Genomic DNA, 24,801 nt, shown 5'->3' on the forward strand with positions numbered 1-24,801 from the left:
TCTGATTGGTTGAGAGCTTCTTTTCGGCTTCTGGATTCTGATTGGTCGACAGCTTCTTTTCGACTTTTAGATTGTGATTGGTTGAAGCATGTGAATCGGATCCTGGTTTTTGATTGGGTGAGATCTTCTTCTCGGCTCCTTGGTTCTGATTGGTTGAAGGGCTTGTATTCTTTGGCTTGTTTTCCGTTTCTTTTCTTGCATTGGCTGTAGAATTGGTTTTGACCGAAATCCTTTGTCGAGCTTCAGTATTTCGAGATTTTAAATCTTCCTCATCCGTTTTGTCAATTTCTTGAATTTCATCGTTATTTATTTGATCTTCTTTTGTATCTGTGATTAAGGCAATGACACTATCATCAGTTGTTTCTAATTTTGTTAAAATTTCAGGCGAATTATCTGCATCTTTACTTTTAGAAATGATGCTTTCATTGTTTGGCTTAGAATCATTTTTGTTTTGTTTTTCATCAAATGACGGACGCTTAGAAGCACTGATTATTTCATCTACTAGACTTTTTTCATCAATTTTTTCCATTTCATTTTTTGTCTGTTCCACAGTCTGCTTTGTCTTGTCTTTGTTTTCCAAAACCATTCCGAAAATGTTTCCAGGATCGTCCGGAAAAAATTCAGCTGGTTTTGAAGTGTTCTTCAGCTTGTCTTTCAAATCGTCATTTTTAACCAACTTTTCAATTTTTGTTTCGTCAATTTGAGTAACTTTTGAGTTTCTTGTCTCCGACGAATCTCTAAACGTACCTATAGGCGGTAGCACAAAATGAGGGGTTAAACGTGTCGGACTTCTGGTATCTCGAATTATGGAATCAGATGATTTTATTTTACTGGCAGTAATCGAATGCGCATTTTCAGGCGACTCAATATGGGGCGACAAAGCTCTAAATTGAGTGTCATTCACAATTTCGTCAGTTGAAAGGCGAATTGCGTTTTCCGAATCAAAAGATCTTTTAATAGGGTCCGGGTTTTGTTTTCGACTACGAAATTGATTTCGTCGATCGGCCAAGCTTGGTTTTCTTGCCGATCTTGAAGTTTCGCTGCGGTCGTCGAAATTATCTCCATATAAGGAGTTTTGGTCGTCGTCGATTCGGGCTTGCTCGTCTATGCTTACAATAGACAAAGCTCGTGTACTCGGCCTTGTAATTTCCGACGCGTCAGCATTATGTTGAGTTGCTCTCCTAGATGCCGAATTTGTAAAAAGTAAAGATCTTGCGCTTCCTGGAGGCGAAAAAGCTGGCAGCGCCGGTTGGAAATTCTGGAAACTATATTTCGGTGATTTCAATTTGCTTACTGTTTCAGAACTGCTACTTCTTACTTTATCTTTTTCACGGTCTTTTGGTAAATAAGACGAATCTGGGAAAAAGAATCTAGATCCGTTTGTTTCTGGTGAGGAAAAGATCTGTTCAAGTTCGGAACTGGGACTGAACTTAGAGCGAGGTTTTCAGCAGAGCCGAGGTAGTTGAATTGATTGTTATTTGTTGGAGTAGGCGCGGAGATTTTCTTGACTTGGAATTTTTTGGCTCCTGAAATTTAAAAAAAATCAATAAAAAGTTCAGTACAGGTTACAGGTTTTCTTCTGAGACGCAACGTTTTCCCCAGGGGACAAAATGGGGGTGAGGAATTGATAATTATGTTTAAGGAAGGGATTTTACCCGTCTAAAATGCTTACATAAATTGTCTTAAATGCTTACTACAAGGGATAGAGTAATTTAGGTTTGATTGAAACTGAACAAAATTTATGACATTCAAACTTAGTTGTTTGTGAAATCCAATGAGAAACTTTAGATGATATTGAAAAACTTCTGAATGACAATCCATGACAAATTCTGGATTCGAGCAACAAAAACAGCGCAATGACTCTGGAGTCCATTGCGCAGTAGCAGAAGCTATCAAACACACACAAAAAAAAACAAAAATAGCAATAATTGTGTCAGAATCCTTGATTTTTCAGATCTGAAATAATCAAGAAAAACTAAAATTCAGAAAAACAAATTTCAAATTTGGAAGCAAACAGAAAACACACTAATATTTACTAAAAACAGATATGCGCTCACTAGCTGAAAACCGCCTTGTTTTACAATAATTTCTTTCTAATCTACCAATTCTAATTAGGCGATCGCTTTTAAAATCCATTTTACATTTTGTGCGAACAAGAGACAAAGTGTAGAATCCAAAAACTACAATTTTGAACGATGGCGGCGTCGTAATGAATTTCAATACTTAAAAAAAAGATTCTAACAATCAGTTTTTGTCACACAACAATTTCTAGCGTTTCATCTCACCGCCTTGCTTAACAAAAAAATACAATTTTGAAAACAATGGTTTTTAGTGATCTTTTGTGTGTTTTTAATGTTCTTTTGAGAAGATAGAAGAGGGACTGAACAGAGAAGTTATTGAAAAAAAATATTTAAAAAATATAACCAAAAAGTTAGTAAATTTTGTTTTTCCGAAAAGGCAAACAGATCTGATATCATTTTAAAAGCCTTGCCAAGCATGGATCGGAATGAAGAGGAAAATTCTGTCTGTTCTGCTTCAAACGCTGGTAGCTTCAGGTTGTTATACTTGTTCATCGAAATTTCAATTTTTCCTTCAGTTATTTGTTTTTTTTCCTTCGTCGTTTTTGAAAAACTCAAAAATTCAAAGCTTCATACGCCGAGCGTCTTGCATGATCTTTCTATTACACAGCTTAGTTTTCAGACAATTGCACGAAAAAGAAGAGAATGTTTCAAACTGTAAATCAAATCCAACAGCTGCGCCATAAACTTTTTCTAAAATTGTGTCTAAATCTTTTAAGCTTTCGTTGTCAAAATTATAAGCATACCGAACAGCTAGATGGAAAAAATTCAATGATTCGAAGGAAACAGAAAAACACTAATTTTCACTAAAAGTTACGTTAATCGACTTTTTTTTTACAAATAATGATCTAATTTTTCAAAAAAATTCATATTTCAAAACGCAACGCAAAATTATATAATGTTAAAGCTCTTTGACTTTCATGAAAGTTTTTACGGCCAAATTTAATCAATTTGAGGATATTGAATAATTAAGTTAATTTTTCATTCCGCAGAGAAAAATAAATTTTTAAAGTCCATTTCCAAAATAAAAAGTGAGTCGCATTTTTCGTGAGCTTCAGTCTTTTGCTGTTCGATAGTGGGTTTGCTTTCTTTTCAAAACACGGAACAAGACTGCTCGTATCAGGGCGAAACCCTGAATGTTCTGACTGCCTTTTAAAGCTTTATGGAGCAGTAATAACATTAAAAATTTCAATTTTTAGAAAAATTTTTTTTTATACATTTAATTTTTTTCAAATAAAAATCATCTACCCACAAGCCATATAAAGTACAGAAGGATAAATTTTGCTCCTTGTAACAAAACCATTATGGCAAATAAGCTTCTTTCAACCAATTTGGAACGATTTTAAGACGGATAAACTCTCTGCTTACGCGTTAATAGCGCGAAATACATCGCGCGTTAATTGTCCCAAATTGGCCAAAATGGCAATATTTAAACCCCCATAACTTAATGGAAAATGATCACAGGTAAAATATCTTTTCAAATTTGAGTTCAAGACAACAATATCTTTTGAATGATACAAAAAAATTCCATCAAAAATGGTTAGTTAAAAAGTCGAAATTTGTCTGAAGAAAAAAAAACCCACCCCGAGCACAAATATTCCGTTACTTTCGTATCGAAAGTCGGAACAAAAACTGAGCTGAATAACTAAGCAAAATCATACTGCAGAAAGTAAAAACTGAGCGTAAACAATTTTTCAGACATTTCCTGAAAAAAAAAGGATAAAAAAAACAATCATCTGTCTTCACTACGTTCATCGACTCTTAAAAGATTCATCCTCTCAAATATTTTAATTACATTGAAAACTTTTGAATAATGTTTTTCTCAGAGTAAAGAGTTTTAGGTTTCCAAAACATTGCAAAATCAGAATCCAATGTTTTTGGTTTCGCAAAACAGGAATTTGATTTTTTGAAAGGTATGACAAAATGTATTGTTACAAATTATATAGCTTCCTTGACCATCATGAGCTTAACAAATGAATTATAATGGAATTAAAATCCAATTCATGTCTCGAAACCACGTGATAAATACTTCCAATGGAACTATTTTTGAGTTTGTGATGAACATTATTTCATTTTTTTGATTATGAAACTCCAGTGCGAAATCGGCGAGGGTCTGTAGTTTTTAACAGTTTTAGTGGACAATGTCCTAAATTTTTGAAATATTCTAATCGGCGTGAATTTCTTTTTTGAAAGTTCGCATGGAAAATCAGTGCTGAATGAAAAAAAAATGAAAAAATGAATAGTTTTAAGTAAATTATCTTCAATCAAATTCGTTGACGGAACACGATTTTATCAAAAGTTTGGCAGTAACTATAAATTTGCTCATTTTACAGCTGATGTCGATCAATGTTAGTAAAAGGAGCCTCTGAGTGTATAAGGGGTAAAACTATTGCTACAGTGGTCCATAAAAGCTCCACAAACTCACCTTGAAGTCTCAATTTCTCTTCAGCAGTCGAGGTCAAAGGGCGCACGGATAAAAGCTCGGTCAAGTTCACTTCAGTAACGCCTTCCGTGTCCCCATTAGGGTGAGAATGGGACGAGTTGATTTTAGGGAAGAATCCCCCACCTAAAGTAGATTTTCCTTAAAAATACCAAACGGGTCAATGTTTTTTTTCGAGGGCATACCGAAAGTTTTATCGACCATGTTATAGGTTGAGCAAACTAATTTTTTAGTGATCCTTAATGATCTTTTTGTGCAGATATCTACTGCGCCACAAGCAAGATATTGGCAAAAGGAGACAAAATTACTTATATAAGGTGAATTTTAGAAGGTTTTGACGAAAAAACTGCGGCCTAATATTCGCGTTGCTCCGTCATATTTAATTTAAATGAACACTTTTTCAGAAAAACTTTAAAAGATATCGGCAAAAAATTGAGTTCGTACAAAAATTATATAGAGGAGCTGTTTGGTTGGCGAGAGTGTCGAACTCCTGACCCCCTCACAAACCGAACAAAACTTTTTATGTCAATTTTTCGCCGATATCTACTTTTAGACATCTAGTTTACGTTCATCGACGTTTATCAAGTATTTTTTCTATGATAGTGATAGAAGAATTATCATAGAAAAAATTCAATTTATTTTTCAATTCAATTTATTTTTGAGAGCCTTTTTCGAGCCAAACTGAAGTAAACAAGAAACGTAGACTTCTAAACAGTCCAAACTGCACTCACCCCCATTGCCTCCAACATCTGGCATGTCTTCTCCCCCCGATGGGAATATGGGGGAGGAGGAAGAGGGAAGTTCCAGAGGGGGTTCCATATTTGTGTTGCTGTAGGTTAAAGACCTGTCTGATGACTTAGGGGTTCTTGATGTCGACGAACAAGGACTGTGTATTGGTCTGCAGCATCAATAAGAAAACGGTTATTTAAAAAAAAAAATTTTGAACGTTTTTATAAAACGTTGGGTATTAAAACAGTTGCAAATCAAAATAGATCGTTTTTATCTGTGATAACGTGTTTTTAGGAAAAAACTATTATAATAACAAAAATGAACGCATTTAGAATCTCAATTTTTTAGAGAACTTTTTCGAACATAAGCGGAAACTGAAGTCAAAGGGCGTTGGTGAAAACGGAGTCTTAGTTTTTATAAATCAAACTAAGAAATTCATTCGCAAATTTCGGCGTGATAGATAAAATATGAGGAGGTTTGATTATGCCCTGTGGACAAATACATCGTCGAGCTTGTCTATCTTTTTTACTTTTTAAAAGAAGCTTTGAAAATTAATAAGAAAAATTTCTTGTTTGCTAGAAACTTTCATCCCATATAAACAAATTAGTTATATCACTAAGCTTTCAATATATTTCTTTAAGAGCTGTAGTTTTTTTGGTGGTTTTTCAAAAGCATGTAAATATTTTTCTAGAGCAGCTTTTAACCAGGTTAAAAACGTCAGTTTTGTAAATAAATATAAGCAATTTGTGTTATATCTGCATTTTGGTTTACAATGGTCAGCTGAACAAACTAAAATCATTATAGAGATTAAAACTCACAATTTTGCGATTTTCTAATCGCAAACTACTAAATCTCACGTCAGAAAAGCAATCGAATTAAAAGTACCTTGAACGAAAAAACAAACCGAACAAATGCTCTTAAGTTTTTCTTAATCTGAACATGTAATCAGTTGATCTGAATGTATGTATTTGGACTGTGCAAAAGAAGAACATGTATTTTTGCACCTGCGAAAAAAGTATGAAGCGTATAATAGAAGTGTAGTTTTTCAGTCGTCCATCATTAAATGAATAAAATATCAAACTGACTTTTTGAGAGCCTTTCTTAGGCCAAAAAATCATTTCATGCCTGATGGAATGGGATTTCAGTACCAATTTCAAAGTTGTAAAATCAATATTTTATGAGAAAGAGTTTGAAAGTCTTCAATAGTGTCCGGTTCAATATCATCTGATCAAGTGATACCATTTAATAAAGTTTTAAAAAAAACGAAAAATTTAAACCCAATTTCAAGTTTTAAGTATTGGCACAATTGGTCAGTCTTTCGATTAAAATACTAGGAATGTTTATGGGACATCATAACGCATCATTATGTGTTACATCAGACCTTTTTGTTATTACTGAACTTACAAAGGATAGTGTCTATCGGAAATTTTTCCGCATAAAAAATCTCAAATTCAATAACCGTACGGCTTTTAGTTTAAACTTAGGTTTATTGAAAACGAGTTTTTGATTGCAAAAAAAAGACAAATGCTTTCTACTCGGTGTGGCTCTCATTCTTGAGGCAAATAGCGGCTCTTTAACTGGCAGTTCTCAACGGACTTTTTCGCCATTACATAATGATAATTGATTGTGTTTCTGCGTTTTCCCGAGGTTATATGAATAGCTATCAGGCCTGTCTAAGCATTTTCCGTTTCTACAATTTACCCACATGCCATATTGAGCGACTTTGTTGCGCAAAGCTCATTTGGTAATTTTCTACATATCAACGCCCCGAGCTCAATTTCTATAAATGAATAGTTCAACAGCAACCACTTTCTTAAGTTAAACGAGAAAGCGGTTTGTCACTGTCAACATAATAGCCAACAACTGATAATTAAATATGTGAATCTTGCTCTAATAAGACGTAAGGTTATTAACAACAATAATTTTTTGCAACATTTTTAAGTTTTTTTGCGAAGCAAACAAAGCTATAAATTTCAAAAATTCGAACTTCGAGTTTCGAATTATTTGAAAAATGTTCATCACTTGAAAACCATGCGCAAAAACTCAAATTTTCCGCGAATTAGTTCTCTATGAAATACTTGAAGTATTTTGTAATTTCATTGCCCAAATAACTGACTTGAATATCTGTAACAATTTTATGATCAATCTCGAATTTGATTTTGAAATAGTCAAACTTCGAATTCTAATTTTTAAATTTTTAGCGCTTTAAATCCATTAGCTTCAAAAACTTCAAAACATAAGATGTTTACTTATTCAAAAATTGAAGAAGTTTGAAAAATGGTTCACGCTATAAAATAACTTCAAATGTGTTTCAAGTTTAAATGCTTGAGTAGCCTGCTTAAAAAAACTTGATTTTTCGGAAAGTAACTGTTTCAAGGAAATATCTTGAAAAAATTTAAAGTTTCAAGGCTTTCAAGTAAATTCACTTCAAAAAACCTTCAGCGCTCGCCTAACTGGCTTAGAAACAACTTAATTCTTGCCTATTCTTTGATAGTATGCAATAAATTCTAGATTCGCCTTTCGCCGAGAAAAATTATTTTCGTGCAAATCAATTTCAGGTAAGAAATAAGATAAATGATATTATTGCTTAAATAGCTTGCTCAGAAAAACTAATTTTTTGGCAAATCGATTTAAGGTAAAAATGAACATGAAAAAGCTTAAAAGTATCATCATTTGAATAGCGGTATTGAACAATTTTAAAAAAAACTCCGAGTCGCCTGCAGACAAAAATATAGTCAGGAAATATAGTCATAGTGATTAATTTTACATAAAAATTTAGTTTTTATCAGCATATGACTAACGCGAACGATGATATTTTTGGGTACTTTGAAATTTTATTTATTTAAAGAGCTTCAAAACTTGATTAACCAGCTCAAGAAAAAACGTTTAGAAAAAAGAAAATTTTGTTTATCGTAAAAAAGGAGAGAGTAAAAATGGCTTACTTAGACTAACACTGACACAAGAAAATTAAAACTTTTATCATTTGAAAGTTTTGGTTAGAAAAAGTCAAAATTTTGCGAAACGACCACAACAGACCACGTATGAAACAAAATGAAAATATTCCAAGACTCATCGCTTGCTCGTATAAACGTTGAGGTTATGCAAATCGATTCACTGTGAATTGACTCCTTTGTTTCAGTAGTTTCAAGATTTTTTTGGCCTGGTCATAAAAACACAAATTTTGCAAACCGATTCAAGGGATAAAAAACATGAAAATTTTACTTGAAAGTTTAATAGAATCTATGGCTTGCGCAGAAAAACCGGCTTTAATATGAGCTTATTCACGTTAAAAAATTAAATCTTCAATTTTTGTTGCTTGAATGTTTTAGTTTTTAATCAAATTCAAAAAACTCAGATTCATCAGTTTTTAATCAAAAACTAGTTCCAAACTTACTTTTGCGAGTCAATTTCAAATTTGAAATATCAAGAAAAATTTCAAAAGACTAATTCTCTAATGTCTTGCTTTGAATTTTGTTAATTGATTTTACATATGAAATAACATGGGAAAATCTAAAATTTTCATCGCTGGAATGGTTTGCTCAGTAAAGTTATGCAAACCGGTTGAGGCTGGATTGAATGGAATTATTTCGAAGCTTCATCGCTTAAATGAATAGTTTGCCTTGTCAGATTGCAAACCGAATCACGATATTGAATATCTTGAAATTATTCAAAGTTTCTTTGCTTGAATAGCTTGCCCAGAAAAACTAAGGCGTGTATTTTGTTAAACGGCCCACAGATGATAATTTAAAAAATGAATCTTTTGCTCAAACTTGATTGTTTGCAATTATTTTCAGCTTAAAAAAACAAACTCAATCAACACACTATTATTTTTGGGCCGTTTAACAGAAAACAACGCAGCTAAGTTTTTGCGTTTCAATTGCGTTTGAAAACGAGCTTGCTCGTTTGCTTTGAACATGACTAAGGGATTTTGCAAGGAAAAAGCTGGAAAAAAAAATTAAAAAAATTATCAGTAACGTTGCAATTTCACCACTTTTTAATCAAAAACTAGTTCCACACGATAAGAGAAGTCGCCTTGATGAACACCGTAACGTTGCGTGGTAGCTGCTCAGCGCAAAACAAGGAATTAAGGTGCGCCTTCCCTATCAACAGGGGGCGGATTTAGGGAAGGGGCGTGGGGGGGTGGGCGGACGCCCCCTTCAGGGATTCGAACCCCTGCCAACCCAAAGGGTCCCCCCTTTGGTAATTTTTAAGAAATCAATTTTTGGCCAACCGAGCCTAAAAATTTTCTAAAGGAGCCTTCGGCGCCAATATATACTAATTTTGAGGGGGAGCGCGCGCCAAAAAACCGCGTTTTTTTGTCAAAATTTTCCAAAAAGGGCCCAAAAACGGCTTTTTTGACTTGTTTTTTTCAAAAAATTGCCTGCGGCGCAGAAAATTTCGCCAAAACAGGGTCTTTTTACTGCTTTGGGAGAGCTCGGAAAATCAATCTGATCGACCTAAAAAAAAGGTCAAAATTTTCAAAAACTTTTTGAAAATCCGCCCCCCCCCTCGAGAAAATCCTAGATCCGCCCCTGCCTATCAATCAAGGTTTATGTTTCCTTGTCAATACTAAAAATGCAAACTTTGAACTCAAAATCATACTTCATTTTAAAAAAATTTCAGAGAGTTGATTTTATTTAAATTCTCTGTAGAATGTTTGATTAGATAAGTCATCCTAAATCAAAAAATATATGAAAAAAAAAATTTAAAGATCAGTTAGACAATTAGGATTGCGTTTTCAGGCTCGATCAATTCACGGAACACATTATATGAAACTCAAACCAACACTTAGAAACAAAGCTAGCACTCGACAACTGGACTGAATTGTATAGTTGTACAACAATTTTAAAATGCCGAAAAGTGGCTTAATGTTAAATTTGATTTAATGCGCGAGCTGAATTCATCCTTATGTTCTTCAAAATTGTGAATAAAAGGTTTTGTCAAAAAATGTCACTTGGGTCATTCAAATATGAGTGGGGAACCTCATAATTGGTACAAAAAGAAAAACGTTTTCAAATGGTTAAACAAAAATTTTCAGTTAAACTTTAAACTACTTACAAAAGCGCGATTTCTGGTTCCATTGTTTCATCTAAAACATAAATAAAAGTCTCGATTTATTTTGAAAACTGAATGGTTTTTTGAAGTTTGATTTTTCAAACCTCAATAGTTAATATTTTTCGTGATAATATGCTATAATTTTCACTATTAGACTACACAAACAAATTTTGAAAAATTTTCGACCGCGATGGTTTCTAGATTTTGTGGTTCTTGGAACAATTACCCCTGTAAGCGTGTATCTATAAGCATGTGAGTCTGTTAGCATACAAGAATCGCTTCAAAAAAGTTAATCAGACGGAACTGAATTATTATTTATTTCGGCTTAATGTGACACCTTTTGTTTAAGAAAATGAAACTTTTCTGTATACCGTATTTTTTATTTGGCCGAGTTGAGTTTGAGAACTAACAAATCTTGCTCTTCGGTACAAATATTCATAGGCTTGTACTAGTGTTATTCTAACCTATACTTCTGGTCTTGCTCAACCGCGGCCTTCTGCTCGAAATTGCCGATTGATGCACACTTTTATTCGAGTTATCAATCGTTATACTCGGAAGCAGCAACTCCTGGCTGCCGAGACGTGAACTGTTGTTTGTGTTCACGCTGTTATTCGAATCGGATAGAAATTGTTCACTTGTTGCGTTTTGGTGACGTAACATGTTGTCGAGAACCAATGCTGGGGTTACTTTCGGTTGATGTTTAGGCGAATTCCTGAAAAGATAATAATATTAGTGCAGGAAATATTTAAAAAAAAACTTTTATAAGAGTTTTGGTTTCTACAAGTTTCAGATGATCTAACAAACAGTCACGAGCTTAAAAACAGTTTAGAAATAGCCAACAGCCAAAAATTTGCCTCAATTGAAAACAAGAACACAAATAACGCAGCAGTCATGACAAAATATTGAGCTTAAATGTTATAATTTTGGCAATCAAACGATGTGATTCTAGATAGTTTTAAACACTTAACTGAGCATCAACTAAAGCAACATAGCGACAAAGATTGCTGGTTGCGGTTTAAGTAGCACAGAATGTTCCGAACATGTTCTTGAAAAGCATATATAAAAAACTTTTTTAAAATTTTCTTCGAATTAGTGTCATTTTTAATGGGTGGTGTAATTGTAAATTGATACGATCCCAAAAAAAATTAGTGAATTGATATATATAACTGATAATTATAGTAAAATAAATTTTTATAACCTTAAAATTATAACATAAATAGTTAATTTCCATATAACGAGCGTTACTCGATCGCGTTTTGCGCTCGAAATTTAATTAAAAACGAAAAATTTCAAGCCAGTTTTTCTCGACACTGGGAGATTTTTTGAGACGTTTTTAATGATCGAATTACATTTGAAAGAACTTTAGTATGGTAGACCACTCCCCTCTCTCCGATGATTATTTTTGATAGCTGATTTTGCGTTGAAATCAAAAGTTCCTCCCCGTTTTCAATTGTCGGAACAAAAAAATAAATTGTTTATTTCTTACAGATAACACCAATGTAATAGTTTTTTTTATTCGCCCTGCTGAAGTCCGTTATCTCGCAACTGTTTGCATGATCATTGCTGAGTTTGTCTGTACAAGCAGTTTAAAAACTAATCACACCTGTAAAACTCTTTCCAGAAAACGTTATAAAGATTAGCCTGATATTAGCCAATTATGAGCGATTTGAATGATAAAGTATTGTTTTTGTTTAGTCTTACTCGTTTTTTTTTCACGAAGAAGTTTCAACTTTCCTTGGGCTAAACTTCCGTATTTTGATTCTTCAACAAGACAAACACTTTACCTTCACTTTACCTTCACACAAAATTTCCAAGCCAGGCTCAAGTTACGCTTTTTTAGAGAACAACTGAAGCCTGTGGTAAAACAGTGCTTGTTATCTTATTTTGGACATCCAATTTAACTTTCAGAATATCCTTTGGATTAATCAAATTAGCGAGAATGCTCCAGCAATATCACATCGTTTTTAGTTATGTGGAGCTTTAACATATATTGGCATGGAAGTGGAACATCTACAATCACATCTACCGCCAAAAATTTAAGCATTTTAACTTGTTTGCATTCAACTGCACTTAAATGAATGCAAACAATTTTCGGCAAAGAAATTTTAATGAATTTTAAATTTAAGTTTTCTTTGTTTTCCGCCCCAAAAACCGCCCTAAAATAAAAATTTTGAATTCACACTGCTGAAACTATTCGCGCTCAAGACTTCATAGATGATATCTCAAAAGAGCGCAGAAATGCCTCGAGGACATAAGCAAACGGATAGTTTGGAAACCTTCAAATTCAATTGAGAATGATTGCTGCTAGAATTTTTTTTCGATTTTGAATTCTAAGAGCTGATCCGCTTTGGGGTAAAAAATATTTCTATTGCTCAGACTGTTCTCAACTAAAACAAAACAGCTCGTATCAGGGAAAAATCTTTTTTGCTTCGACTGCCAAAGTCCACGGAATCATTCTTCTTTTTTTCAAAAAAATTTTTAGAAAAACGCTTAAAATTTCTGATTTTTAAATAATAATTTTTCTGAAAACATTGCCCTCACACGCTGTGAGAGGTACACAGTGACTTTATTAGCGTGACGCAACAACAAAAATTTGAGAGCAACCAGCCGAAAAATTATCTTACCATTTCAACAAGCCAAAAACTGTTATTTTTATGTAGCATAAGAAAAACTTGTCTCTGTTGTTATGCAACAGTTACATAATTCTGACCTTTTTTGTCCTCAAGATATGGTGCTTTTTAGGTGAGGATGTTTGTTGAAAATTCGCTGTGTTAATAGTTTCAAATAGCCTCAAATCTAAATGGAATGATATCTGAGCTGGAATAATTTGCCGCTCAGGAATTAATACAACGAAATATACTGCGCGGTAAAGGTCTCAAAGTAGCCAACTTATCAACTTTTACGCCAAAATAACTTAAAAAATAAAATCAGATTTGAGTCTAAGGCGCTGAAGTTTTTCAAATGGAATAGAAGTTTTCTCTGAATATTGGCTAGCTGAAAAGACCAAGTTTGGCTGAAGAAAAACAATAACAATATCTTTCATTAAAAACCGCTATGTTTTTGCATATTCCGTTTCTTGTTTGGAAAAACAGAAGCAAAAAATTTTCAACGCATTTTCAGTGTTCCTGTTTTTAGTTTGTACTTCAATGCACAAACATTTTCTGTGATAGAATAAATACTCCCAAATTATTCTTCATTTAAGAGAAGAAAACAAGAAGTTTTCTCCTCTTAAATGAATAAATCCCTATATTATACCAATCAAAAACTTTGTTCTAATGAATATTGGCATTTTATTTATTGATGGCCAGCCTTGAGAGTAAATACTTGTTACGCGAAGTTTCTAATAGACATGCATCTGGGTAACAGTTTTCGAAATGATAGAAATGATACATTTTTAGCTTTTTAATCTAATCGCAACTTCTGGGTATACTCTTATAGAGAATTGTTAAGTTTGATCGCAGAAACATTCAGGATTTTATCAATTTTTTGAAAGTTTTAGTTATTTCTACCATTTTTGATTGGTTTTTAGACTGTTAAATTTCTAATATTTTTAGTTTAACTTGCATTCGCATACTGCTTTTCAGTTTTAAATCGAATGTTTAGAGATACTTTTAGCTGTGCCCAACATTAATTGAAGATATTATAAAAACAAAATCAACAAAAAACTTTCTGAAGATTTAAGAAATGTTAAAGAAAGCTATGGTTTAATTCAGAACAAAAAGACGAGAGCAAGGGCGGATCTAGGATTTTCTCGAGGGTGTGCGGCTTTTCAAAAGTTTTTGAAAATTTTATCGAACAGTTTTTTAGGTCAACCAATTTGAATAACCGATACCTCTCAAAGCACTAACAAGATCCTGTATGGGCCAAATTTCCTGCGTCGCAGACAAAGTTTTGAAGAAAAAAAACAGGCAAAAAAAGGCATTTTTTGGAGAGTTTTGACCAAAAAGACGCGTTTTTTTCCAGCGACCTACCCCTTCCAAATTAAGACCATTTATCCACGAGGGAAAGAAAAAACATAAGAGCTGTACAGCTCATCACGGCGAACCGCTGTTGTGCCCCTGTTTAAGAACTACGTGCAATTTTTTTTGGTTATTTTTCTGGGTTTGGTAATGTTGCCACACCCTCAAGCAACGAGCACGGATCATGTTAGGCCTTGAACATCCGACCTTTAGATTGAGAGGCGGAGACATAACCACTTCAACACCGCTCCCCAAAGCGCCTTCAGAAAATTTTTAGGGCCAGCCAGCCAAACCAGGTCTCAAAACATTACCCTTTAGGTAGTCAGGGTGTCGATTCCCCGAGGGGAGGGGGAGCGTTCAATCCCTGCCTCCGTAAATCCGCTACTGCACGAGAGGACGTTTCTGTGCTATATGTTTAGTTTTGTTACATTATAAATATTTTGAAAACAAAAAGACTAATTGATTTAACTAACCAAGCTTGCCCGATTGCCTGGTCGCTTCGGTCGCTTCTCTTTTCGTCTGATTTATTCAGACTCCCTTCGTTTGATATCTTCAACTCAGGTACAATTCCAAACACACCACAATGGCTTATCTAAAACCACAAAATATATCAAAAACAAGTACAGCCAAAAAAGGTGCAATGAAAAATGATTGTAAAATTTCCCAAGGTTGGTCATTTCAGCAAACGTAAAAAACCTCATGTTTTTTTTCTACCAAATTCAAAAACATGTTTTTTTTTCAAAACCTCAATACCTAAACATGGTTTTTTAACCAAATTTAGTGCATTTTGTTGTTGTTTTTTTTCATGTTGGCTTCTATTGATGCATAATTATCAGGAAATTGGAGGAAATTAGCAGGAAATTGGAAACTTTTTGGTGCGCACTCTCAAAATGCAGAAAAAAAACATATAAACTTCTCAGGTTCTCGCTCTGGTAAAACTATGAGCAAAGTGAGGACCCTCTTGTCAATTACATTGAGATCCCCCCTCGGCACTCATAAGTCTCTCACCTTCCTTGGTTCTGCTCTATTCAGACTCCTGTTTGATCCCCCACTGGCGGGCGACTGTGATTGGTTCAGACTGACGGGGTCACTGCTGACACGGCAGGAGGATGAGGGGGTGGTAGAGGGGAGGATGATGTCATCTGATGAGGAGCCATGTGAGTGGTGACGGGCTGAAATGGAGTTCATAATTAATGCCAAATTGTTGGCAGTGTCATTTTTGACTAATTAACTGGCAATAATTTAGAATTAATACTTTCTTCATTAGACAGGAGCATAGTAATTTTGTATAATTTTAAAAGTTGATTATTTTTATGCAAATCTGTGATTCAGTTGAAAAAAGTAATTGGAAGAAGTCAAAAGTATAAGAAACAAAATTTCAATTGACGAGAACAATTTTTGATGAGAATCATAAAAAAAACAAATTTGATCAAACTAAAGGGCCCCAAATTAACTCAGAAAAGATTATGGTTATTGTTAAAAAACAAAACTTTTCCATTTTTTTAAAAGTTTGTAACGAAATTGATCAAACTAAGTCCAAAATTACCTCAGAGAAGATTATGGTTATTGTTGAACAAGAAAATTTTTGCATATTTTTAAAAGTTGTTTGGTAGTGTGCGCATTTAGCTTTGAATCTCAATAAATTCAGACTTACCTTGTAACTATTAAGTAGTTTAATTATAACAAAACTGTCCGGTTGTTCTTTTGCTTCTGTTTTTCCATCAACGTTTTTTCAACGAAGACACATAATGATGAATGATTGATCAGCACAAAATCTGCATTAGCTGGCTTTTTCAACGCACGATATTGTTTTTGAGCACGTTTTCCATCTGTGTGCTTCAGCGCGTTTTGATTAAAAAAAATATTGAATTTAAAATTTTATTAAAACGCGAGCTTACTTGGTCAGTTTATTTTCTCGTTTTCTTTCTAATACCATGCAAGTATGGCTTAAAATTTCAAACCCCGAGATTATTGGAGACCATTGAAAAAGACAGAACAATAAGTGCTGGTCTAAAAATAGAGATATAGGGTTTCTTTGTGCGATATCTTCTGAAAAAATAATGTTGGTTCATATTTGGCAAAATCATAATCAAACTTAACAAAATTATTGTATAATTTTTACCGCGTTTTTACAGTGGCGGCAGTTCGCTGAGAATAAAATTTAAGAAATTAGGGCAGTTAAAGAAAAACAAACTAACTATAATGAAAACAGAAAACGGATGGATATTTATAGAAAGTGAATCCGTATTCCAGGGTAGTCATTTCATGAATGATAAGATTCCATATGCTTTTTGATTGCATCACTAACACAAAATCTTACACACCTTTCAACTTCGTGCGTCATTTCGTGCTCTGATTAAAAACGGACAATCCGGAAATAGCCGATCATTTTCGTCACGTTATGGCTGACTTAGCAAGCAGACGTTACATCTTCTTTTTTTTAACCGATATCTTAATACTAAAAGGCGGAGGCTTTTTTTCACTCATTCCTGTGACGCATTCTGTTTTTTGATAGTGAAATAAGAAAGAGAACACGAATAATAAACAAACACAGAAGGATCGGATGGCCTCTTTACGTACTAGCGTCTTCTTACTCAATCGGCCTAAAATGACTTATCAGCTTATCCTTTATTAATTGATACCGTTGATCAAGCTGTAGGGTCTTATGCACTAAGCGGCCCAAAATCAAATTTTCTACATCGTAAGCTGGAAATTATGCGATCGAATTTGATTGGTTAATTTTAGCCAATCAAATTCAAGTTAAACGGTCAGGGATTCCGATCAACCTTTCCAGCAGATAAAAATATCAGCCGAATTTTCCGAAAAGATGAAACTTTGTAAAATAATCAAACTAATTTTGAGTTACTTGTGAAACCTAGCCCAGACAAGGAAAACTTATTAAAATGGATTGACAAAAAATTCAAATATATAATTCGGCTAATAATTTTATCTGCTTGAAACGGCAGAATTATTTCATTTAAAATGGCAGAAAATGTCGATGGAACTTGATTGGCTAATTAGCCAATCAAATTCAACCACAGTAATTTCACTTCAGGAGATGTAGAAATAATGATTTTGGGCCGTTTAGTGCATAAGACCCAAGCTGTATTTCAACAACGCATTAATTTTCAACCGATCAGATTCGAGCAGTACAATCGATTAGTTAATACAATGGCGATCACTCATTCGTTAGCCGATTCGAACTTTTTGAGTAGATGTGAAGGTATCCGGGTCGAGGCAGTAGCGGCTTTAGGGGGAAGGGGGCAGATGCTCCCCCTCAGGAATTCGAACCCCTGCCGACCCAAAGGTACCGCCTTTGTACTATTTTGAGATATCCATTTTTGGCTGACTGACCTTAAATATTTTCTAAAAGCGCCTTTGGCGCCAATCTATATTAATTTTGAGGAAGAACGCTCGCCGAAAAAACGCGATTTTTAGTCAAAATTTTCCAAAAAGTGCCTAAAAACGCCTTTTTTGGCCTTTTTTCAAAAAAACTTGCCTGCGGCACAGAAAATGTGGTAAAATTTGGGTCTTTATAGTGGTTTGCAAGAGCTCACAAAAAATTTTGAACGACCTAAAAAAAGTGGACAAATTTTTCAACGTTTTTTTGAAAATCTGCCCCCTCCCCCTCGTGAAATTCCTAGATCCGCGCCTAAGTTGAGGTTGTGGTTTTATGATCAGACGGTCGCGGCCAACTTTTGGTATTTCCAGACAGTCGCGTCCGCGACCGGTGCGACCGAAGGGTATTTCCAGACTGTCGCAATGCGTCCGCGACCGGCGCGAGCGAAGGGAAGTTAACGGCGAGCGGCACAACCAAAGAAAATTTAAACACGACCGGCGCGACCGAAGGAAAAATAGTCGCGCGGTCAAAAATTTAGTCGCGGCGGTCGAAAAATTAGTCGCTGTGGTCGAAAAATTAGTCGCGGTGGTCGAAAAATTCGTCGCGGGGCGAATAAGTTTTCCATCGCCGCGACTAACTTTTCGACCATGGCGACAAATTGTTCGACCACCGCGACTAACTTTTTAGTCGCCGCGACTAATTTTTCGACCATCGCGAACAAAATACGGTATTTCCAGAGTTTGTCTGCGACTTAAAACCCTGCAAAGACTATGGATTTTCGGTCACGGAATTAACATTTCCGCGACCGACAAAGTCAAAAATTTAGTCGCGGACCTCAACCCGGGTTTTTTAATGGAGTTAATTTTTGTTTTTGTTTCTGGTCCGGGTAAGTCTCTGCAGCCTGTTTGAAACAAATTTGAATAGTTTACCAAACAATCTATATTTTTGGCTATCTCGGCTTGTTTTTAAATCGACCTTAAAATGTGAACAAACTTATTTGAAAAGGTGCTGAAATTGTTTGGTTATTTTTAGCCAATCAGATTGAAGCAAACGAGTTTCAGTTCAAGATGCTGAAATAATGGTTTTTTTGGGCGGACCAAGTAAAAAAGACTCCACATCTTATATTTAAAACTTTTAATATATTTTGCTGCTCAATAGGTTGAAGTTTGCTTCATATCGGCATTTTTAGGCGCAGAAATTGGACATAGAACTGAAGCAAAATGGCTAGTCGCGTATTCTATAAACGCATCATAAACAGAGCTAGTTGCTCCTTGGAGCTATTTGAAGCACAAAATGAGGTATTTAGCGTCTAGTCACGTATTAAAGAAACCTATTACAGGATGATGTCAGAACATAATTTTCATGAATGCTATCTCATTTTTTACTTATTTGGGGTAGCGAGGTGATTGTTTTTGCAGTAGGCAGCAAAAAGTCACTGAAATCTGATGATATATTTCAGTGATTGTTTTTTGCTCAGGCATATTTTTGCAATTTAATGATTTTTTACTGTATTTAGTGCCAAACGAGCTACTATACTGTTGAATCAAAACAACCGGACAAAAATAACTGAACAAAAATTTTAAATTGGTTTCTCTAAAATTCGGTTATTTTTGCCCTGAAAAAAGGTGGAGGACAAAAAAATGAATTTTACCAGTTTATTTTGATGCAAATTTGTTGGCAAATTTTTGATGTAAAATCATACCCGTGTAACGAGTAAAATTAATTGGTTCAAAATTATTGTGGTAAACATAGTTAACTGATGTAGCAATAAATATAATTAATTCCTTTGACCCTGTTTACCTCCTTGATTTTGATGCAAATAGCTTGACCCGTTACAAAGTTTGCATCATAAACACTGTTTCAGTTCTTTTTTTTCGTTCGTTTTTTCCGCATTATACGAGCTCGCTCAGTAAAAATGCATTAAAAGTCCATTCAATCGCAAAAACTTGCGTGAATAAGAAACAATCCAATTCAAGGACATACATCATCAGAGTTCGGCGGATTTTTGCAGTCTACTGCAATTAAAAAATCACCTCAATAACCCTTATATTTGTAAAATAAGAGACGATTTATAAAATACAAGTCTTGGACATTTTATGAGCCAAATTAAATGCCACTTACGTGCTTTTTAGTACGAAAAATGTAGCACAATAGTTCTCGCAAAACGGCAATTCCCAAACCGCCATAACAAAACAAATTTTAATTACAGGCTTACTGTTTTTCAAAAATTTGTTCAAATTAAGATGAGACTCACTAACTGAGTTGAAATAGATATCAGCTGAGCTGCTTGATTATATGAGTCTTTATAGATAAAACATCTGAAAATTTTTGTAGTGAATGTCATCAAAAATTATTCCTCGGAATTGCATTTTAGGAAAAAAACTCTAAAAAAATTTAAAAAGCAGTTAAAGGAAACAAAAGAGAAAGCTTTTTTTAAACAGTTTTTAGTACTATGTGTTTGTTTTTGAAACTTTTATAATTTTTCTCATTCTGAGAATTTGGTATTTCGGTTTGGAGCTTTTAATTCCAATTATTTAGGGCAGTAGCTGGGAATCTCCACAAGCAACCTCAAAACCACTATAAGCACTGCTTAAGATATCCAAATGATTTAAAAGCAGTTTTCTTAACGCAATTGTGTTATCAGAAAGTAACAATTTTCGTAGAGTGTGATGCATGTACCACCGAACAATAAAAATTGACAACTTTTGACAGAAAAAAAGCACTTTCTGAGAGTGATCAGTTATTTTAGCATCTTCAACCCAGTTGTTTCTTGAAAATCTGACAGCACTTTCGTAGTCATTTTTTATTTTCAAAACTGTGCCTGGTTAAAATATCAAATTTGATTTAAAGTACTCTATTTAATTTGTAGATGTAAACATGGCTCTCTTTACTTTTGTCAATTTTCACTTTTTGCAGATCTTTTTGTGCGTTTGATAGATATCTAAGGATTTTTTATGATATTAAAAAGATTGATCAACAATAACATTTCAGATCAGCTAAAATTTTTGAGAAAAAAAAGATATTTTTGTTCTAAGTGGGTTTTTGCACATCAAACAACTCCGGTTTAGAATTTCCCGGTACATTCTTTTTCAGTTTTTTTCCACATTTTGTTCAAAGTAGGCACTTATGCATTTACTATAAATGAAATAAAGTTTTCCCTAAAAGCGGTTAGACATTTTTGCGTACTGTTTGGTTAAAAATGACCCATTTTAAAAAACTTCTCGAGATGAGTTTCTACCAACAGTAAAATTATCCTTAAATCAAAAAGGTGAAGAAGAACGACGTATGATTCATCGTTTAACCTACTTAAAGTTTTCATGCTATAAAACAGCGCTTTAAAACAACATCAATTTTTTTTTCTCAACATTAAATTTTGTATAGGAATTGAGCGATTGAAAAGGTCTTTTCTGTATATCTCGCCATTCTAGATTAAATTTTCTAATTACTCGGCTAGATCTTGAGCTCACATAGCCAATCAAATTCAACCACAATAATTTCACTTCAAGAGATGTAGAAATAATGATTTTGGGCCGTTTAGTGCAAAAGACCCAAGCTGTATTTCAACAACGCATTAATTTTCAACCGATCAGATTCGAGCAGTACAATCGGTTAGTTAATACAATTGCGATCACTCATTAGTTAGCCGATTCGAACTTTTTGAGTAGATGAGAAGGTACCCGGGTCGAGGCAGTAGCGGCTTTAGGGGGAAGGGGGCGGATCCCCCCTCCCCCTCTGAAATTCGACCCCCTGCCGACCCAAAGGTACATTTTTGGCTGACTGACCTTAAATATTTTCTAAAAGCGCCTTTGGCGCCAATCTATACTAATTTTGAGGGGGAACGCTTGCCGAAAAAACGCGATTTTTAGTCGAAATTTTCCAAAAAGTGCCTAGAAACGCCTTTTTTGGCCTTTTTTCAAAAAAACTTGCCTGCGGCACAGAAAATGTGATAAAATTTTCGTCTTTATAGTGGTTTGCAAGAGCTCACAAAATAATTTGAACGAACCAAAAAAAAAGTGGACAAAACTTTCAACGTTTTTTTGAAAATCTGCCCCCCCCCCCTCGTGAAGTTCCTAGATCCGCGCCTAAGTTGAGGTTGTGGTTTTATGATCAGACGGTCGCGGCCAACTTTTGGTATTTCCAGACAGTCGCGTCCGCGACCGGTGCGACCGAAGGGGAGTTAACGGCGAGCGGCACAACAAAAGAAAATTTAAACACGACCGGCGCGACCGAAGGAAAACTAGCCGCAGCGGTCAAAAATTTAGTCGCGGCGGTCGAAAAATTAGTCGCTGTGGTCGAAAAATTAGTCGCGGTGGTCGAAAAATTCGTCGCGGGGCGAATAAGTTTTCCATCGCCGCGACCAATTTTTCGACAATGACGACAAATTGTTCGACCACCGCGACTAACTTTTCAGCCGCTGCGACTAATTTTTTGACCATCGCGAACAAAATACGGTATTTCCAGAGTTTGTCTGCGACTTAAAACCATGCGAAGACTATGGATTTTCGGTCACGCAATTAGCATTTCCGCGACCGACAAAGTCGAAAATTTAGTCGCGGACCTCAAGCCGGGTATTTTTTTTTATGAAGTTAATTTTTGTTTTTGTTTCTGGTCCGGGTAAGTCTCTGCAGCCTGTTTGAAACAAATTTGATTAGTTTACCAAAGAATCTATATTTTTGGCTATCTCGGCTTATTTTTAAATCGGCTTAAAAGTGTGAACAAACTTATTTGAAAAGGTGCTGAAATTGTTTGGTTATTTTTAGCCAATCAGATTGAAGCAAACGAGTTTCAGTTCAAGATGCTGAAATATTGATTTTTGGGCGGACTAAGTAAAAAAGACTTAAAATATTTTGCTGCTCAATAGGTTGAAATTTGCTTCATATCGGCAACTTTAGGCACAGAAATTGGACATAGAACTGAAGCAAAAATGGCTAGTCGCGTATTCCATAAACGCATCATAAACAGAGCTAGTTGCTCCTTGGAGCTATTTGAAGCACAAAATGAGTTATTTAGCGTCTAGTCACGTATTAAAGAAACCTATTACAGGATGTTATCAGAACAGAATTTTCATGAATCCTCTCTCATTTTTTACTTATTTGGGGTAGCGAGGTGATTGTTTTTGCAGTAGGCAGCAAAAAGTCACTGAAATCTGATAATATATTTCAGTGATTGTTTTTTGCCAGGCATATTTTCGCGATTTAATTATTTTTTACTGTATTTAGTGCCAAACGAGCTACTATACTGTTGAATCAAAACAACCAGACAAAAATAACTGAACAAAAATTTTAAATCGGTTTCTCTAAAATTCGGTTATTTTTGCCCTGAAAAAAGGTAGAGGACAAAAAAATGAATTTTACCAGTCTATTTTGATGCAAATTTGTTGGCAAATTTTTGATGTAAAATCATACCCGTTTAACGAGTAAAATTATTTGGTTCAAAATTATTGTGGTAAACATAGTTAACTGATGTAGCAATAAATATAATTAATTCCTTTGACCCTGTTTACCTCCTTGATTTTGATGCAAATAGCTTGACCCGTTACAAAGTTTGCATCATAAACACAGTTTCAGTTCTTTTTTTTTTCGTTTGTTTTGTCAGCATTATACGAGCTCGCTCAGTAAAAATGCATTAAATGTCCATTCAATCGCAAAAACTTGCGTGAGTAAGAAACAATGTAATTCAAGGACATACATCATCAGAGTTCGGCGGATTTTTGCAGTCTATTGGAATTAAAAAATCACCTCAATAACCCTTATATTTGTAAAATAAGTGACGATTTATAAAATACAAGTCTTGGACATTTCATGAGCCAAATTAAATGCCACTTACGTGCTTTTTAGCACGAAAAATGTAGCACAATAGTTCTCGCAAAACGGCAATTCCCAAACCGCCATAACGAAACAAATTTTAATTACAGGCTTACTGTTTTTCAAAAATTTGTTCAAAATAAGTTGAGACTCACTAACTGAGTTGAAATAGATATCAGCTGAGCTGCATGATTATATGAGTCTTTATAGATAAAACATCAGAAAATTTTTGTAGTGAATTCCATCAAAAATTATTCCTCGGAATTGCATTTTGGGAAAAAAAAACTTTAAAAAAGCTTAAAAAAGCAGTTAAAAGAGAACGCGTTTTTAAAACAGTTTTTAGTACTAAGTGTTTGTCTTTGAAACTTTTATAAGCTTTCTTCATTCTGATAATTTGTTATTTCGGTTTGGAGCTTTTAATTCCAATTATTTAGGGAAGTAGCTGGGAATCACCACAAGCAACCTCAAAACCACTATAGGCAATGCTTAAGATATCCAAATGATTTAAGAGCAGTTTTCTTAGTGCAATTGTGTTATCAGAAAGTAACAATTTGCATAGATTGTGATGCATGTACCACCGAACAATAAAAATTGACAACTTTTGACAGAAAAAAAGAGTGATCAGTTATTTTCGCATCTTCAACCCAGTTGTTCCTTGAAAATCTGAAAGCACTTTCGTAGTGATTTTTTATTTTCAAAACTGTGCCTGGTTAAAATATCAAATTTGACTTAAAATATTCTAATTAAATTGTAGATGTAAATATGACTCTCTTTACTTTTGTCAATTTTCACTTTTTGCAGATCTTTTTGTGCGTTTGACAAATTTTATCATTTTTTGCATATCTTTTTGTGCGTTCGATAGATATCTAAGGATTTTTATGATAGTAAAAAGGTTGATTACCAATAAGATTTCAAATCAGCTAAAATTTTTGAGAAAAAATGATAGGTTTTTTCTAAGTGTGTTTTTGCACATCAAACAACTCCGGTTCAGAATTTCCAGGTATATTCATTTTCATTTTTTTTCCACATTTTGTTCAAAGTCTTCACTTATGCATTTACTATAGCTGAAATTAAGTTTTCCTAAAAAGCGGTTAGACATTTTTTGCGTACTGTTTGGTTAAAAATGACCCATTTTAAGAAACTTCTCGAGATGAGATTCTACCAACAGTAAAATTATCCTTAAATCAAAAAGGTGAAGAAGAACGACGTATGATTCATCGTTTAACCTACTTAAAGTTTTCATGCTATAAAACAGCGCTTTAAAACAACATCAATTTTTTTTCTCAACATTAAATTTTTGTATAGGAATTGAGCGATTGAAAAAGTCTTTTCTGTATATCTCGCTGTTCTAGATTAAATTTTCTAATTAATCGGCTAGATCTTGAGCTTTCATCGG

General features: G+C 34.3%; 2 protein-coding genes across 2 annotated transcripts in view; one reads left to right on the plus strand and one right to left on the minus strand.

Annotated features, from left to right (window-relative positions):
• LOC134855660 (probable serine/threonine-protein kinase DDB_G0282963) overlaps nt 1-16,082 on the minus strand; it is a 34,757-nt gene extending 18,675 nt beyond the window's left edge. The window contains exons 1-5 of the mRNA XM_063872230.1: nt 15,916-16,082; nt 15,270-15,433; nt 14,735-14,853; nt 10,767-11,014; nt 10,306-10,336 (exon numbers count right to left, since the gene is read on the minus strand). Coding sequence (XP_063728300.1) covers nt 10,306-10,336; nt 10,767-10,962 — 227 coding nt within the window. The 5' untranslated portion in view covers nt 10,963-11,014; nt 14,735-14,853; nt 15,270-15,433; nt 15,916-16,082. The remainder of the gene's footprint in view (nt 1-10,305; nt 10,337-10,766; nt 11,015-14,734; nt 14,854-15,269; nt 15,434-15,915) is intronic.
• A 1,076-nt stretch (nt 16,083-17,158) lies between these two features.
• Nucleotides 17,159-24,801, plus strand: part of LOC134855657 (uncharacterized) — a 505,026-nt gene continuing 497,383 nt past the window's right edge. Inside the window, exon 1 of the mRNA XM_063872225.1 lies at nt 17,159-17,164. The gene's annotated coding sequence lies outside the window, so the exon portion shown is untranslated. The remainder of the gene's footprint in view (nt 17,165-24,801) is intronic.

The sequence above is a fragment of the Symsagittifera roscoffensis genome, chromosome 10, assembly GCF_963678635.1.
Source record: "Symsagittifera roscoffensis chromosome 10, txSymRosc1.1, whole genome shotgun sequence".
Lineage (NCBI taxonomy): Eukaryota > Metazoa > Xenacoelomorpha > Acoela > Convolutidae > Symsagittifera > Symsagittifera roscoffensis.